General features: G+C 48.5%; 1 protein-coding gene and 1 pseudogene across 1 annotated transcript; one reads left to right on the forward strand and one right to left on the reverse strand.

The window, feature by feature from the left end:
* Nucleotides 1-4,174: 4,174 nt before the first annotated feature.
* On the reverse strand, nt 4,175-17,611 carry PRRX2 (paired related homeobox 2). Its single transcript, XM_006892602.1, has 4 exons — nt 17,599-17,611; nt 6,767-6,954; nt 5,302-5,480; nt 4,175-4,310 (listed from the first exon to the last, which is right to left on the reverse strand). The coding sequence occupies exons 1-4, from the start codon at nt 17,609-17,611 to the stop codon at nt 4,175-4,177; spliced, it is 516 nt and encodes a 171-aa protein (XP_006892664.1).
* A 750-nt stretch (nt 17,612-18,361) lies between these two features.
* The window catches only part of LOC102872453, a 47,172-nt pseudogene continuing 47,134 nt past the window's right edge, over nt 18,362-18,399 (forward strand).

The following is an 18,399-nucleotide window of genomic DNA, read 5'->3' on the forward strand; positions in this document are numbered from 1 at the left end:
TTCAAAGGAAACATGAAAAGCAGACATGTACAATTCCTTCTTACAAGCCTTAAAAGCAAGACTTTCAAAAAGGAGTTGGTAATTCCAAAGACCTACCTGACACTGGAACAGGGGTTGGGGCACCTTGGCCTGTGGAGAAGTTACATGCTGGCTTGGCTGCCTGGTAAGCTGTCCGCCCACCCAGCACCTCAGTCAGTGTTTCAGTTATGACAGCAACGTTTGGATGTCTTACTTTTCCACCTGGTGATATACCCTGCACGGAATTTCACTGCAAACCCAAAGACAGCAGATGGGCTGTCTGATGGGCTGAACCCTCTTTCTAGTCTCATGAGAAAGGTGTGTGATTTCCAGCCTCCACAAACCTGCTAGAGGCCCAGCTCTGGGTCTGTTCTGACTTGACGGCAATGAACATTTTTTTTTAAAGGGTGGACCATTGTGTCCTCTCAGCTTCCCACAGCAGCGCGTGTCAATGATTAACCGGATTGTTTCCTCTAGAGCACGCAGAGGAAATGACATTGACAACTTTGTGGTCAGATGGCAGGGCCAGTCCCCCTGTGGGAATAGGGCCCCCAGCTTTCTTGGAGGTTGGTATTCCGGGGAACTGCATTCCAGGTCCCCAGCTCCCTTCCTAGTGTGACCCCATCTCCACAGTAGGCAGGCTTAACCTGGTGATCTTCATGGTCTCTACCTCTAGACCTGCCTGTGCTCAGGAAGCCTGTGAGGCACCAGGAGGGCCTGCTCCACTCTCCTGCTCCAAGTATTGGGGTTTTGGAGTAAAAAGAGGCTGCTCTCCTGGTTGTCCATGTGAGCACTGTCATGGACTCCTGTGGGCTGCTCTCAGCTGGTGCAAATCCTCTGGCGGTGGGGGGAGAAGCAAGTTCCATGCCAGGGAGGACCCTGCATAAGCCAGGATGACCTCCAGTGATGACTTGGGTAGTGAGACCAGCCAACATATTGCAGAGGCTTCCCCTGGTCAGGTCCTGTGTTCAGAGGGCACATCTCGTCCTGGACATATCTCATGCCAAATCAAAACCAGGCCCCAGGGCTTCCCTCTTCCCTCCCCGCCCATCACCAACTCTTATTGTCTCTCAGACGCCCCACCTACTTGTGTCCCATCTGGTCCAGGTGCTGCCCCCTCCTACTTTGGCATCTGCCTCACCTTCCACGTGGGTCTCCCTGCTTCCCTCTCAGCGTCACAGTCCCGCCTCCACACCGAGGCCAGGAGTCGTGTGGCTCCATGAAGAGCATCCCGTTCACAGCTTCCACAGCCCTTAGGATGACACCCAGACTTCTAGGCCTGGCCAATCAATCCTGCTTGAGCCAGTCTCTGCTTCTTCTCACCTTTGCTCTGCACCCAGAGATCAATCCAGAGCATGGCTGCTGTTACCCCACCAAGACAGGTCCTGTCTTGCCCCAGGGCCTTCACATAACCTGTTCCCGCAACTGGAAGCACTGTTTATCCTTCCCTCACTCTTGTCTGGCTAACTCACTATTTTTCCAGGCACATTTCCTCCAGAGAGTTTACTCAGATGATGTAGACTAGATCTGGGCCCTCGCTATGTGCTCTTCTGTCCCCTGGGTTAGCCCCTGTGGCCTTAGTCATGTGGCATGATAATTACTCAGTTAGTATTTTGTTTTCCTGGAAGATGGTCGCACCCTGCGTCTGTTCTGTGAACTCTAATAGCCCAGGCCAACAGTAAGCGTTTCATAATATTTGTTCAATGACTGTGTGGCAAAACAGAGCTGAGAAGACATTCACCCAAGGCAGAGGCCACTGGAACTCTGGCTGCCCACCCAGTGCAGACCACAGGACACCTCCTCGCCCTGACCTGGCCCTCACCATCAGGTCGGCCTGAGAGAGCTCAAGCATCAACAGAAGGTGCTCCCTGGCCCCCGCAGTCTCTGTGGCTCCTCATCCTACTATCAGTTTTCTGTACTCTCTGCTGACAGTCCCCCGCTCTGGGTACCTCAGGTTCCTCAGTGGTCACCCTCTCCCTGGCCTGCCTCCACTTCTGAAAAATATTTAGGGGTGTATTGGGGAGAATGGGGAAGGGTGGTTTTTCACTCAGGTATTATGAGCATACTTTCTGTAATCAATTGAATTATGTCCCCCAAAAGACACACTGAAGTTTTAACTCTCAGTACTTGTGAATGGGGCCTTGTTTGGAAACAGGATCTTTGGAGATGTTATTAGTTAACTTGAGGTCATTCTGGAGTAGTTGTGGTTCTGGGTCATCGAGTCAGAACCAACTCATAGCTGAGCCTCCAGTGACTTTTCAGAGGCAGTAGACTGCATGGGAGGAGATTGCCAATTCTTCTGCCTCAGAGCAGCTGGTGGATTTGAACCACATGCCTTTGAGACTGCAGCATAGCTTTTTACTACTAGGGCTCTCCTATTGGAGTAGAATGAGCCTTAATCCCATATGATCAGCAACCAAACTCATGTTGATTCTGATTCCTGGTAACCCGCTGTCATGTTTCCATATATCTTAGCAGAAACAGATGGCCTCATTTTTCTCTCTTGGGCTAGCTGGTGGATCTGAACTGTCAACCTTTTAGTTAACAGCCCAACATGTAAACCACTGCACCATCAGTGTCTGGATGAAAAGAGGAAAGGAGACCCAGAGATGCACAAGGAAGATGACATGAAGACAGAGGCAGAACTTAAGAGAGGAACACAAGCTAAGGAATGCTGGGGGTGTCAGAAAGTGGGACAGGCCAGAAAGCATGCTGCCCTAGGGCCTGGAGAGAGGGTGGCACTGCTGACACCCTCAACTCAGGATCCTCGTCGCCAGAATGGTGACAAGAAGTTTCTGTTGTTTTAAGGCATCCAGTTTGTTTTGTTAAAGCGACTAGGGGAAACTAATACACCTTCTAAAACAAAAACCTAGAACCAACACTCATGTAAGAATTTTCACTTGGCTCATTTGGGATTATCTAGGAGCTTAGCTCAAGGATGGAAACTGGCATTTCTAGGATATATGATGCATTACATGCAAGTTATAGGAAAATAAGCCCATCCCATTGACTCCAGCAAGATATGACTCCTATGTCAGCTGTCCCACCTCACCTCAGTGGTTCTAACTGCCACTCCACAGGGGCCAACCATTTTTTTTTTAAAGATTTTTTTTTTAAATTTTATTATTTTTGTGTGCGTGTACTGTCAAATCAGATCTGACTGGTACAGGAGGAGATTGTCCCTCCTTCCCTGGCAGAGCATCTGGTGGATTCGAACCGTTCGCCTCTGGGATTGTAGTTGGGGCCAACCATTTTTGTGCCCTCAGTATTGCCCCACCCCACCCCAGCTTGGGGATCCTTGGCCACTTAGCCTGCTCCCTGCAGGTAATTTGCAGAGATGTCCCTGCTCAGAGAGGAGAGGAACCTTTCCAAAGAGTTCCTTAGGGAGGGGGAGCAAGAAGGAGCAGGGCAGGGCCAGAGACCCTGGGGATCAGGGCGGGTCACTTTGCCTCCACCTCAGGCCCTGTCCCCTGGGTCTCTGCAGCTTTCAGTTTGGAGAATGGAAGATACGAGGTCTGAGCCATGGCGACTGTAGGCCCATTGCAAGCCGGAGGGGGGAAGAAGTGGCTCCTGCAAAGCCATCCTGCACCCTAGCCCCCTCGACCTCCACCCCAGCCAGTTTCCTGACAGCTAGGGAAGTGTGTCAGGAAGTGTGAAGATGGTGCAGGATAGAACAGAGTTCAGATCTTTTGTTCATAGGGTTGCTATGAGTTGTACTCGACTCATGGCACCTAACAATAACAAGAACTGGTTGGCAAGTGTGCCCCTTGTGGCCCTAACCTGCTCTCCTACAACCTTTTGAGATTAAAAAAAAAAAAAAAAGAACAACTGGTCTTATTTCTTAAAGACAAAAATGCTTTTTGGTTTTAATACACAAAGTAAATGAGGTCCTTGGCAAGCTCCTGTTCCACCTTGTGGTCCAGCCCCTCCAGCAGTCACGGGCTGAGGTCTCGGGTGGTCATGGATGAAGGAGCTGAGCCAGCCTCCTGGTGCTTCAGCAGCTTCTCAGGGTCAGGAGTCCAGGCTGGACAGAGGAGCCAGGACAAGCCTCCCAGTCCACCCTTCAGATGGGCATTGGGAGCTGGTCACATTCCGATGTGTCTGTCCTCTCTTCTGCTGTTGGACAAGAGGTGTCTGGGTCCCAGCGGGCCGGCTGTCAGTTCACCGTGGGCACCTGGCTGTGGTGCAGGCTGAACTCTTTGGCCTTGAGACGGAGACTGGCGATGCTGTTGGCCATGTTGACCCCTGGGGTAGGAGGACCGGAGCCTCCAGGGCTGTAGGGTGGCACCGTGCTGGGGGTGACAGGGAACATAAAAAGCCATGGGTGTGGCTGGCATACTGAGCAGAGAGGACCACAGCCTCAGGTCCTCCTGCCTTCATTCCCTCAGCTCATCCTCAGGGGAAGCCTTTCCTCAGGGTGGATGGCCTGGGGCTAGAGAGTCTGGGTTGGAGTCAGATGTCGCCAGGGTTGGCACGGGGACAACAGAGCCTCCCTTATTTACCTGGTGCCATTTCTCACTGGACCCTGTGCTTCTAGAGAGAGAGGACCAGACCTGGCATACACCTGCTTTTCATGATGTCTCTGTTGTTCTCCTGCTCCCAGATAACGACAGAGCAGGGAGGGGAGTGAGGAGAGCTGTTGGGCTGATGTGGGAGTCACCAGGGCTCAGGATCCATGAGATGACTCACCAGATCCCCACCTTCCCCAAGACCACAGCTCCAGGAATGCCAAGAGTGGAAGGCACCCCCTGGAATTGTGGGGTGTGGCGGTGACAACCTGACCGCCTGAGCACCTCTTCCTTCTTCCTTCCTACTTGCCACTTTGGGGGCTTTTCCCAGCTTGATCCAGACAAGAAATGTCCCAGAACCTGACTCTGGGCCCCAGAACCCAGCCAAAGATGTGATGGGAAGGAAAAGCCAGCCCCTCAGACTTATTGGCCCGAAGGACTAGTCCAGGTGCCAGCGTTCCTGTGCCAGCCTAGAATTCTTCCTGGAGGTTTTTCACTTTGTTAGTTTCCCTCCACAGGAGAGGATGGGTCTCATCTTCTCTGTACACACAAATTTACACATGCATGCCTAGGTGCACACACATCCACAACATGCACAAAAGCCTACGCACATGTGAAAGACACTTGTACACACACACACACACACACACACACACACACACACACACACGCCACGATGGACCCAGGTCCAAAGGGCATCTGGATACAGACCCCAAGTGACCCCTTGGAGTTCCCTAGCCGAGCCATCCCAACCTGAGAGGGTTCCCGCTCTCACCTGTAGGGAGACGAGGCTGTCCAGGACAGGTAATCTGGACTCAGGGTGGTGGGTCGGGGGGCCACAGGCTGCTCAATGGCTGCCTCCTGGCTGTAGGACTTGAGGAGTGAGGCTGAACGGTTGGCCAGCATGGCCCGCTCGTTGCGGCGAAATTTGGCACGACGGTTCTGGAACCAAACCTGGGACAGGAGAGTGTGGTGAGCAGAGGGCAGGGGGCTGAGAAAGGGGTTCCCCTCAGGATATGAGGGCTCTAGAGTTTTGGAGCTGCGTGTGTGCACCTGCTCTGTCACCAGCCCTGGGCTAGCAGCTTCCCCTCTCTGGAATGTAATGTTCTCAGCAAAATGAAGATTCTCACCATTGGGTCCACTGGTATTGTGATAGATGGATAAGAGATTGAGATTGTTAAATATTTCAGCTTCCTCGGTTCTATGATCAACACTCTTGGTACCAGCACTCAGGGAATCAAGAGGGGATTTGCATTAGGAAAATCTGCTGTCAGGGACCTTTCCAGAATACTGAAGAGCAACAGTGTCAGTCTAGAGACTAAGGTGTACATGACCCAAGCCATGGTCTTTGCAATTACTTGCTATGCATCAGAGAGCTAGACAATGACTAAGAAGAATTGTTGTGGTGCTGGAGAAGAGTATTGAACATACCAAGGACTGCCAAGACAACAAACCAAACAGGTCAGTCCTAGAGAGGTTGAAACCAAGCTGCTCCTGGGCAAAGATTTTGAAGCTCTGTCTCAGATACTATGGGCATGTATATTGGAAGGACCAATCTTTAGAGAAGACCAATCTTGGAAGAGTGGAGAGACAAAACAGGAGAGGAAGACTCCAGATGAGTTAGACTGACACAGTAACTGGGGTAATGAAAGTAGGTGTGTCAGGGACAGTGAGACTGACTCAGGACAGAGCAGGCTTCAGAACTATAGTGCATAGGGTCGCTATGAGTTGTAGTCGATTTGAGGACACATAACAACAACAACACATTAAACCATTGTTTATAAAAAAAGTCTAGGCGTTGTTTTAAACTGTTTACAAAAAATATTAACTCCCTTAATCCTCATAGTTGTTGGACTTGTTAAGTTCTGTAGAACTGAAACTGGCACACAGCTGACCCTCCGGCAGGATTTCAGAGGATGTAAATTGCACGAGTGATTATCCATCTTTGTCGTGTGGTGCAGCTGTGCATTAGAACCACTTGCCTTTCGGATGGCAGTGCAACGCCTTACCTTTAACACAGACGCATATACGCTTTATTTTCGGGGTGTGTGTGTGTGTGTGTGTGTGTGTGTGTGTGAATGATTCTTTCAAGGCACAGAGAAGTTAAATAATGTACTCAAGGTCGCTCAGCCAGCCAGCGGCATGGCCAGAATTTGAGGCCTCCGAAGCTCCTACCTTAAGTCACCCCGTCTGTAACACCACCTGTAGCCCCACCTGTGCACCTTCCGTGACGCGCTCACCTGCACGCGCGCCTCGCTGAGGTTGACGCGCCGGGCGAGCTCCTCGCGCACAAAGGCATCGGGATAGTGGGTGCGCTCGAACACTCGCTCCAGCGCCTGCAGCTGGCTGCTATTGAACGTGGTGCGGTTGCGCCTCTGCTTCTTCTTCCGCTTGGCGGCGCTGCCGCGCCCCGGGCTGGGACACTCACCTGCGGATCGAGGGGAGGATTAGCCGGCGGCGGGCGGCGGGCGGCGGGCGGCGGGCAGCGGGCGAGGCGCGGTGCCTGCAGCGCCCCTAGCGGCTAGGTCGCCCCAGCGTGCTGAACTGCCCACGTAGTCACAAGAAAACAGCTGCTCTGTCACCCACGCCCCCAGCAACTTACATGTATTTCCCTCTGTAAATGAGCCAGGCCCACGGACGGAATCAGATTGCTGTATGTCACGCCCTTATTCCTCTAATTGGTTCATTCATTCACTCATTTTTACTAAGTACCTACTATGTTCAATCCCAGAACATTTGATCGTGCTAATGCGAAACCTATACTTGGACCAAGAGGCAGTCCTCAGAACAGAGCAGGGAGACACTCACTGGATGGTTCGAAGTCAAGAAAGGGGTCCGTCAGGGACGTATTTTGTCTCCATACCTTTTCAATCTGTATTCAGAACAGATCATCCGAGACGCTGGGCTGTATGAGGAGGTATGTGGCATCAGGATTGGTGGAAGAATGTCAACAACCCTGCTTGCTGAAACTGAGGAGGACCTAAAGCGCTTGCTGCAGAAGGTCAAGGACTGCAGTCTTCAATACGGATTGAAGCTTCATATCAAGAAAACAAAGATTCTCACCACTGGACCAATTGGCAGCATCAGTATGGATGGTGAAGAGATTGAGATAGTTAAGTTTTAGTTTACTTGGCTCCACAGTCAACATGCTTGGTAACAGCAGCCAGAAAATCAGGAGACAAATAGCATTGGGAAAGTCAGCTGTAAGGGACCTCTCAAGAGTACTGAAGTGCAACGACTCGGGCTGGAGACTAAAGTACGCCTGATCCAGGCTATAGTCTTTGCAATTACATGCTATGCATCAGAGAGTCGGACAGTGAATAGGGATGATAGAAAGAGAATTGATGCCTTTGAGCTGTGGTGCTGGAGAAGAGTGCTGAATATACCATGGACTGCTAGGAGAACAAACGGGTTTGTCCTGGAGAGGGTGAAGCCAGAATGTTCCCTGGAGCCAAGGATTCTGAAGCTTCATCTGACATACTTTGGGCATGTTGCAAGGAGGGATTGATCCTTGGAGAGGGACATCATGTTTGGGAGAGTGGAGGGACGGCGCAGGAGAGGAAGACCCTTGATGAGATGGATCCATTCTGTGAATGGAGTGGTGGGAATGAGTGTGTTTGAGTCAGCGAGGTTGGCACAGGATAGAATGGCTTTTAGGGCTCTTTGTACATAGGGTCGCTATGAGTTGCAAATGACTCGATGGCACATAACAACAACAACCTACTATGTGGCAGGCACTGTGCTAGACCCTGGGATGCAATGGTCAGTGAGAGCAGCATCCTCTGCCCCAAAATAAGTCATTGCAGTGTGGGGTGTGGGAGGGAATGAGAGGGCGTGTGTGTGTGTGTGTGTGAGAGAGAGAGAGAGAGAGAGAGACAGAGACAGAGACAGAGACAGACAGACAAGGGGTGGTGTCAGTGGGGGATGTAGAGCGATATGGAGGGCTGGGGCTCGGGTGATGGCGGGAGGGGGAAGGGCAAACGTGTGTGGGGATGTGTGGGAGGGCAGGAGTGTGTGTAGAGCAGGTGTGTGTGTATGTGTGTGTAGGCAAGGGGGAGGAGGAGGAGTGGGAAGAGAGGAGACCCCTCAGAACAGGCAGAGCTTGAACTGAATTCTGAAGTCTGTAGAATATTTTGCTAGTCATATCAGAGGGAGAGAGGGAACATTGAGCTGAGTTTGAAGTCTTTAAGAGTTGGTCAGTCACACCAGAGGGGGCGAGGGAATGCATCCAGGTAGTGGGAAGGATTAAGCACTCGTCAAGGTGACATGGAAACTGCCAAGGGATCAATCCCACTGACCAAAGGGTCCTGGTCATCTCTTCTGTGGATTTGGCAGTTCAGGTAACAGGGACCCAGCACGATGCTGAAGAAGGCATGGGGGTCTGTGATTTTTCAATAACTTGCCACCTTCCAGGCCCCCTTCTATTCCTTGGAGGTCCAGGTAAGGGGATAGCTTATCTTCTGTTTCCTACATTTAAATCTTAGGCAGAACTACTGACCAGTCACCCTCCAAGGCCCTTGCCCGTTCCTCCTCAGAGGTCTCCCTGACTGCTTGAGCTCACACAGAACTTCCTACTCTCTGAGGCTCCTGGAACCAATGCCCTCCAATCCGGTACTTCTTTGTGCCTCTGATTTTCTTCTTTAAAGAGTAACAAAGTAGTACAACTGTTCACCACAATGACAGATGTAAACAATACAGAGGAGTAAAAGCCAAATATTCCCCACTCCTAGCCTCAGAGGGAAAAGAATGTTCATGGTTGGTAGTGGGACACTATAAACTTGATAGGATTACAAATACATGTTTAAAAATTTACACATATGTCATACATTTTGGTATTTCAATTTTCCTGGTTTTGTTTAATAATGCTTCTTATACCTTTCAATGACCTGCACAGAGAAACTCAACTCTCTTTATTGGTTGCTTTGACATATACAATTTAAAAAAAAAAATCCAGTCTACCCAACTGATAGATAATTGCATCTCCCCCTCAAACATAAAAAAAGAAACAATACTTTCTCTCCTTTCTCTATCAAAAGGTAGTATACAATGTACTATTCTGTATCTCTTAATGTATCCTTGCTTAACAATGTATCCTCCTGCTTAACAATATATCCTTGGGATCCCTCTATAACAATGTATAGAAATAATTTACATTCCTTTTCACAGCTGCATAGTACTCCACTATGTGACTGTACTATAATCTATTAATCCACAAGCATAATGATGGGCATTTGGTATTTTCCCAATATTTTGCAATTAAAATAAAGCCACCAAAAAAAGGCCTTGTGCAGACACAATTTTTTCTATTTTTGTCATTGCCTCTTTGGGGCAAATTCTCAGAAATGAGTGGCCAAACTGCCCCATCCTACACCTCCTCCAGCAGTGTCTGGGAGTGTCTGTTTTGCCTACAGTTTGGCCAACAGGCATACTGAGTATATTGTCAAACTTTTGTCACTCCACTTATTTTTATTTCCCTGCTTACTCATTCCCTGTATACACCCTACATTCTTCACACAGTGCCAAACATTTTTTCCCAGCATTTTTCACTGAGCATCTGGAATCCTGAATTTCCAGGTCTAGTGATGGGAAGCACTCAACTCCTGCTAGGTTTGCTCAGTTTACCATTTTTAGAACAATCAACTGATTTGCTTTAAGGTAAAATTGTTCCTTGAGACTGAAAAGGAGTGTGTGGGGGGGGGGGGTAGGGATCAAAAAGGGTGCCCTGAAAAGATGAACTTGAAACTGAGCTTAGACTTGTTATTTCTCAATGTAGGGGACATTTGTCATGTCTGGAGACAATTGCCCCCCCACACACACGATTATTGTGTTTGTTGTTGTGTGCCTTTGTGTCAGAACCAACCCATAACTGACTTTCCAGCAGTTTTTCAGAGGCAGTAAATCGCACAGGAGGTAACTGCCCATCCTTCTCCCTCAGCGCAGCTGGTGGCCTCAAACCGAGTGCCCTTGGGATTGCAGCACAACTTCTTCCACTAAGGCACCAGAGCTCCCTAGGGTTTATTAGGGAAGTCAAAAGGCTGTAATTCAGGTTGGTGACAGGATACAATCACTCAGTCGGCTTCTGATATGTGCTGGCAGGCACCTCAGCCTTCACCCTCATGGCTTTAGATCAGGGGAGACATTTTTGATAGTTACTACCTGAGTGGAAGGGATGTTACTGGCATCTAGTGCGCTGAGGCTAGGGATGCAGCTATGCATCTGACCACACACAGGACAGCCCTACATTAAGGAGTCATCTGGTCCAACATGTTAACAGTTCTGAGGTTGAGAAACTCTAAAATGAGACAAGGAGTTTGTCTTCTGTATTTTTCCCTTTTGAGAAATACTTCCAAACACATGTGACAAATATGGGGGAGGAGACGGCAGTGGGGAGGGGACCCGTAGGAGCTGGTCTTGTTGCTGGGACCAGCTTTACCTGTTACTCTTCACCCCTTTCCTCGGGAAAAGTGAAGATGGATGAGAATGTGGTAGTGCCTGGGAATGTCTCCCCACAGATCCCGGTGCCCAGAGCGAGCGGAAACCTTACACCAAAACAACACAGGCTGCATGCTGATAGCTGGTGGTGATCAATATCCGGGTTGGCAGATGTGGATCCCAGAAAGGCCAGCCTTGCAGAGCCCATTGCCTGCAGGCAACGCTGCCCGGGCACACACCCAAGCAGGAGGCATGTCAGCCAAAAAGGAGAATTTCTGGGGGAACTTTCTGAACAATTCGAAGCTAGGGGTGTCTAAATGAGAACCGTTTCACAGCCTGGGAGCTGGCAAGCAGGTGCCAGAAGACACACAACTCCATGCTTGAACCAGTTATGCTGAGCGGTGACTTGAAGTCGAAATCTTCACGCAAAAAGCATTTACCACCCCCACCCACTCACCCACTCAGTCAGCCCCAGGCCCCACCTCCCACACACACACCAGACAGTCTCCACAGTGGGTCTTGAGTCAGCCTCCTGCTGGACGGGAATTGCACCACAAATGCTGGTTGGTGCCAGGCATGGTGCCAAGTGCTCCACACACTGCCCCCCACTAAAGTCCTGTGCCCACCCTCCAGTTCTGTTTTACACACAGGAAAACTGAGACTCTGAGAGTCAGGCAGTGGAAATGTGAATCCATGTGGTTGGGAGGCTCAGCTACCCACCATGACCAGAAGACCCTCCTCCTTCATCCTAGGGACAAAGGCATGGGGGCTAGCCAGGTGCTCAGTGTCAGCTCAGAGATGCTGGGGGAGGGCTTTCCAGCCATAAGGCATGTTACAGACACAGAAAGGCCACACTGAGTCTATGTCAAACCATGGGATGTGCATCATTGGCCCCTCTCTGTTCTGAGGGAAGATCTCGCCAGGGGGAGCTGTCCACAGCTGGTCGAGCTCATGGTGACTTGCAGGCCACCTCGGCGAAAGCCGCCGGCAGCACAGCTGGTCTTGGTCAATCCTTTCTCCTCATTCTTGGACTTGGCAGCCCTCTCTGTTGCTGCCCTAGGTGGGGGGCAGAGCCCACATTTTACTCCTGGGTGGAGTCTGTATTCCTTGTAAGCAGACCCTTCCACGCCAAGCCACCCAGTCCCCAGTGCCTCCTGCCACCTCTTCCATCCACTGCAAGGACCGTTCCTTTCCTTTCTCCTCATCTTCTGCCTTTCAATTTCCATTGTAGGCAAGATCCATATAGTGACCAAGGGATCTGGAGATCCTTGTATCTATGTCCACAGTGGTTTTGCCATTTATTCCCCGTGGAGCCAGAAGAAGGGCCTTCACCACAAGATCACAGTCTTTGTTTCACAGATGTCAAATTTCTTCAGCAGCAGCTAACTACACTCATTATGTCTTTTTGCAACCAGGCTCGTGCCGGAAGAGGATCATCTTTTCTCCAGCTCACAGTAGGAGGGTCAGCAGCCCTTGCCAGGGTAAGGAGGACTCAGGAGGCAATATCTTCTTCAATCTGGTCCATCTTTGAACCCACAGCTTTGGTCTCAGATGGGCATCTCACACTGACTGGTGCTTTAGAGCAAATCTGCAGGTTATTTGTAACCCTAGGTTGCTGAATCACTTCCTGAGAAAAGGATTGTGATGGATAGGTTTAGACCTAAAGCACTGAGAAAAGAAATAAACGCTTTGGAGCTCTGGTGGCATAATGCATTATGTGCTGCACTATTAATAAGAAGGCCAGTGGTTTGAATCTGCCAGCTGCTGCACAGGAGAAAGGTGAGCAGTCTCTTCCTGCAAGGATTTACAATCTAGAAACTTGCCAGGGGATCACTGTGAGTCAGAAATGATTGAATGGCAGTGGGTTCAAGCCTCAAGCCCTTGGCATCCAGTCTTTCCCTTTTCATGGCTCCCCTCTCAGCACTCAAGGAGGAGGATGCCCAAAGTTTCCTTTGGTTCAATAACAATCCTGATTTTTCTAAGCAGTCAAAGGAGCAGACACATATTCACCAAGGCCCATGACAGCACTTTCCACAATAACCAAAAGGTGGAAAGAACTGAAATGGTCACTGACAGATGAATGGGTAACAAAATGTAGTAAATACGCCTCCCAGGTATTACTCAGCCATAAAGAGAAATGCAGCCCTGATAGGTGCCAGCACAGAGTAAACCTTGGAAATATCATGCTGAGTGAATGAGCCACAAAAGGACAAATTTTGTATTATCTCACTTAGCTGATAAAAGAAAAGAAATCATTCATTCACTACCGATGGGTTGGAATCAACTCATAGCTGATCCTCCACCGAGTTTCTTAGGCTGAAAATTGTGTGGAAGCAGATTGAACATCCTTCTCTCTTGTTGCTGCTGGTGGATTCACACCACCAGAGAGAGGCCCCCTTTGGGTTGGCAATGCAACAACTCCAAACAGATTATGTCACCAGAGTTCACTAAGCAACTCAGTTCAACTCAAGCAGGAACCAGCCCATAGCTGACGTGCTGGCGGGTTTACAGAGGCTATAAATCTCAAGGGAGAAGACTGCGTATGGGAGGAGATTACCCTATTTCTCCTTTGGAGCAGCTGGTGGGTTTGAACTGTGTGCCTTTGAGTTGACAACACAACTCACTACCTACTAAGCCACCAGATTTCCCTGAACAAATACACAGAAACCAAATATCAATGTTTATGTGGGTAGGAAGAAGAGGAAATGGGACAGCTTTTACTTAGGAGACAGGGAGTTAATGTGAATGTTGGTGGGAACAATTTGAGAAAGGATAGCAAGAAAGGCCACACAACTTGATGTGTGAAATCAATGTCTTTGAATTATACATGTAGAAGTTGTTTAATGGGTCTGTATTTTGTTGTATGTATTTTCATTACAATTTTTTTGTTTTTTGTTTTTAATTAATTTTAATGAAAGTTTACAGAGACTTGGGGTTTCCAATCATTCATTGTTGCACTTTCTCCCTATCCACCCCCTCCCCCCCATTCACTCTTCTCCTTGAAAAGAAAGAAAAACTCTTTCATTGTTATGCAATCCCTCCCCCTAAGTCCACTCCACCATGCAGCCTTCACTCTGGAATTCTGTAATGACAAGCATACCCATTCATATATCCCTTTTAAACAGTTCTCTTCCTCATCTGTTTCAACGCAATATACAGCATTCCTCCCCTCCTTTTCTGTCTTCCTTCAACCCTGATGCTAGTCTCGTTTTACAATAGTGGCCCTATGCACTATCTGTCCTTTTGTGACTGAGATATTTCACTCAGCATAATGTCCTCCAGGGGTATTTTCATTACAATTTTAAAAAAGAAAAAAAATTACCAAAAATGTTTCGCTTTGCTCTGAGATTCAAAAGAAACCATTAAACTGCCTGCATTCAAACTGGCTGTTTAGATGATATGTTGTGAGGGGCTGGAAACATACTCAGATGGGGAAGGTATGTCCATGCATTGGTCTCTCGCTTTCTCTCTCAAAACCCAAACTATACTGCCCTCGGCTGCATTACAATGAAGGGGGAAAAATGACTGGTGCACAGTTTTCTGTCATTAAATTATTTCACACATACCATTGATTTGCTCAACTGACAGCCAAAGACATTTCAAGACTGCTCTCAGCCAAATGATCAAGTGTCCTCGCCTCCCCTCCCCATACCCACGGCTTTTCTTATTCTGTGTAATTTAAGGGTCTAAATAGTCTGGAGGGAATTAACTGCAAATTCTTCCCAAGACAAATAAACCCAGTCTCTTCGTTTCTGCCTTTCTCAAGCTGTTGAGAGACACTCTCTGTTTGTTTTTGCTTGAAATAGTCAGTTTGTGCCTGACCCTGGGGCTGTGGCGAGTTCCAAGCCAAATAAATAACTCTTATTAATTAGCATTTATTCTGACCAAATAAGCAGGTCCTCTTCCCCAATGTGATCTCTGCCAACACGTTCACAAAAATAAACAACGGGATCCTGGGGACCTTGATGTGGATTTAACAAATTAACACTGGGCCTCATCAGAGGACTCTGAGAGCTGCAGAAACATTTACAGCCGGGAAAATCTTAGGAAGGAAGTGGAGGTGGGGTGGGAGTGGGGAAGCCAGCAAAGACATCAGCTTCCCCCTAGAGGTTTCTCGGTAGCGTTGTGGGTTCTTTTGAAGGAGCTTTGGGAGAAAGACTCAGACTGGAATTCTGGAAATTATATCTTGAGCCCAGGAAGCACATGTAAGATGTAAGTACCCTACATTTCGCCTCCTAATGCCACCAAAACCAAAGCAAACCCTTTGTCATTAAGCAGATTCCAACTTACGTGAATCTGTTTGTTACAGAGAACTGAGGGGTCTTTTTGGCTGGAATTTGAATGGAAACAAGTCATCAGGCCTCCCCCCCCCCGCCCCCCAGGTTTCCCTTAGTGATGGCCAAGTGCAAACTGTTTAAACCACAGAGAGGCCTTAGCTGATGTCCCAGGGAGATATCTGGCAGAGAATTTATCAACTCCTCAAAGAAGAAGTGAGGCAGGGCACTGTTACTCAGAATAGCCAAGAGGTGAGAACAATTCAAGTATCTTATCAATCTTTTCATCTAAAAAGGAAAAATGACTGGGTAGGTAAAATATGGGGTATCCTGCTCGGAACAGTGAAGGGACAGCTCAGGAGAGGAAGACCCCGGATAAGACGGATTGACACAGTAACTGGGGTTGTGGGGTATGTTGGCAACAGTGAGACTGGCTCAGGATAGGACAGGGTTCAGAGCTATTGTGCACATAGGGTTGCTATGAGCCATGGCCGACTCGACAGCACATAGGACCAACTCATTCAACAGCTGATTATTCAGCCACAAAAAGACTAGAGTTCTTTTATGTGCTGTGACACATAATGGACTTGGAAAATACTATGTAAGTCAGCCTCAAAAGGACAACTATTTTATGTGATCCTTCTAAGGAACTATCTAGAACAGGTAAATTTATGAAAACAAAGTAGGCTAGACATGGCCAGAGACTGGGGAAAGAGGAGCATAGTTACTGTTTAGTGGGCAAAGAGGTTCTAGAAGTCAGAGGTGATTAAAGGTTCCAGACACAGATGGTGGTAGTTGCATAACACAGTGAATGTAATTACTACTACTGAATTGTATCCTTAAAAACTGGTTTAAATGGTATATTTTATGTTCTGTATATTTTACCACCAAAACGAAAGGAAACAAAAAGGCAGAAGGAACAGAGTACAGTCTTGGTGATTGAAGGGCCCAAAAGGGACTTCAGGTAGGCCCAGCTCATAAACTGAGTGGCTCAGGGCAAACCTTTTAACCCACTCTCACCTGAGAAATGGAAGTAATGGAAGATTCTTTATTTAATCCTCATAAACAACTCCACACGAGTGGCTCTTAACCCCATTTTACAGATGAGGAAACTGAAGCACAGAGGGTCACGTGGCTGGTCAAGGTTGGAGCGTTAGCCAGGTAAAAGCCATATCATCTCACCTGTGGACGCTGCCTCTGCTGTTCTTGGATTTGACAGCCTGTTCTTTCTCTCTCCTTGGCTCACCTTCAGATCTCAACAAGTATGCTGCCCCTTTTAGGAAGCCACTCCAGACTTCAGCTCCTATAGAACTGGGATTCTGCATCCTGCTCTGTCACGCAGGTTCATCCAGTGTGGGGTCACTGGCCCAGCAGTTACACTGGACATGAAATCCTTGAGGACAGAGAGTAGAACTTTTTCTGTTTCCCTGGGACAAATGGAACATATTCAGCAAGAACAGTTTCCTGGAGGGGATTCATCACAAAGTCTGGTACAAAGCAGACTCCCCATGAACTTTCTGAATGCGTGAATGATCAAAGCAATGGACAAGGAGGCAGCGGATGGCAGAAGCCTTCACAGCTGGCCCACCCTGTCCTGTCCTGGGCTGACTCCAGGCCCAAAGGGTCTAGGGATTTTCTTATGAACCTGTGACGACCTGAGCCACGGCTGAACCATGTGAGGGAGAGAGGAAGGCCCAGGGAGTGTAGGGGGAACAAGGTCCAGCTCCCACTCACTACCACTTTGTCACCTTCCAGGGATGTTTCACCTCATTAATTTTGACCAAAACCCCAAGATGCTGACACCTTTTTATAGCTACCAGTCTGAGGAAAGAGAAAAATATCTCAAGAAGGCAGGCCAGGGGGGAAGACAGAGTGGAGACTAAGCTAGAGAACTCCCCCCGGGGGCCATTCATGCCTCGGTGGTCTTACAGGCCTCAGTGCAGCAGGAAGAAGTCCGGGCACAGCCCACCCCAGCCTGGGCCTGCCTGACTCCCACCCTCACCCCCACTGCAGCCAGGTGTGGCTAAGAGGAGGCATCTGCAAGAGCTGGCCACTGGGTGGCTCCTCTACAATATCCAGCGATCTCAGCAGAATTCCAGAAGGAGTACCTGGGTTCTCTTGGGTCTAGAACTCTCCGGTGAAATGCATGTTGTTGTTGTGTTCCTTTGAGTCTGAACCAACTTATAGTTGACCCCCTGGTGGATTTGTAGAGGCAGTTTATAGTGCAGGAAGAGACTGCCCATCTTTCTCCCCTGGAGCAGCTGACAAATTTGAACCTCTTGTCTTTGGGTTGGTGGCACAACTTCTTCACTACTAGGCCAAGAGAGCACCTTCCTAAAATGCAGAGGGCATAAGATTATGCATACCTTTTTCAGGCATCATTAGATCCCAAGATAACTCAGTGGAGGGGCCAGCGCTCCACGATACAAGCAAAACATGAAAAATCAAAACAGAAAACTTTGTGAATTCCACTAAAAATGTAAAAGGATAGCCCACTGAATGGAAGAAAACATTTGCAAAGTGTACATCTGGTAAAGGACTTTTATTTACATTATATAAAGGCCCCTTACAATTGATTTGAATAGATATCTTTCCAAAAGAATGATATAAACTACCAAGAAGCACATGAAAAGATGTTCAACCTCATTAGCCATTAGGGAAATAGAGATCGAAACCACATGAGATACCATTTCTCACCCAACAACAACAAAGTATCCAGAGGTTTAAAGTTCTGGCCAGCTTTGATCACAGTTGGCCAGTCCAGTCCCTTTAGCTCCTAAGTCCCCCAAACTGAGCTCTGGAGTGTGAGAGATCTTGGCTGGAGTAGGTGCATCTGGGTAAGCAAAGGAGTCTGGAGTCACTGAGGAGGAAGAAAAGGGGCAAATGTGGTTTAAGAAGAGGGTTGGCAACTGTCCTGTCTGGTTTTAATCTAAGGTTGACGGCCACATGCCCAACTGATTGTAAAGGCTACATTTTAATAAGAAGCTGGTTTCAGGAAGAAAGCTGTCCTCATCAACCACTTCCAGACCAGGGAGGTGTTTACTGCATGGAGACCGAGTGTGGAGATTTTTTCCTGCCATTTAAGAGCTTGTGGGCTCCTCAGAGTCTGCAGCCAGCACCTGCTGCGACATGGAGGTAAGTGGTGGTGCTGGCAGAGACACTGTGTC

This window comes from Elephantulus edwardii, unplaced genomic scaffold (assembly GCF_000299155.1).
Source record: "Elephantulus edwardii isolate Elephantulus edwardi_28Jun2011 unplaced genomic scaffold, EleEdw1.0 scaffold00116, whole genome shotgun sequence".
Lineage (NCBI taxonomy): Eukaryota > Metazoa > Chordata > Mammalia > Macroscelidea > Macroscelididae > Elephantulus > Elephantulus edwardii.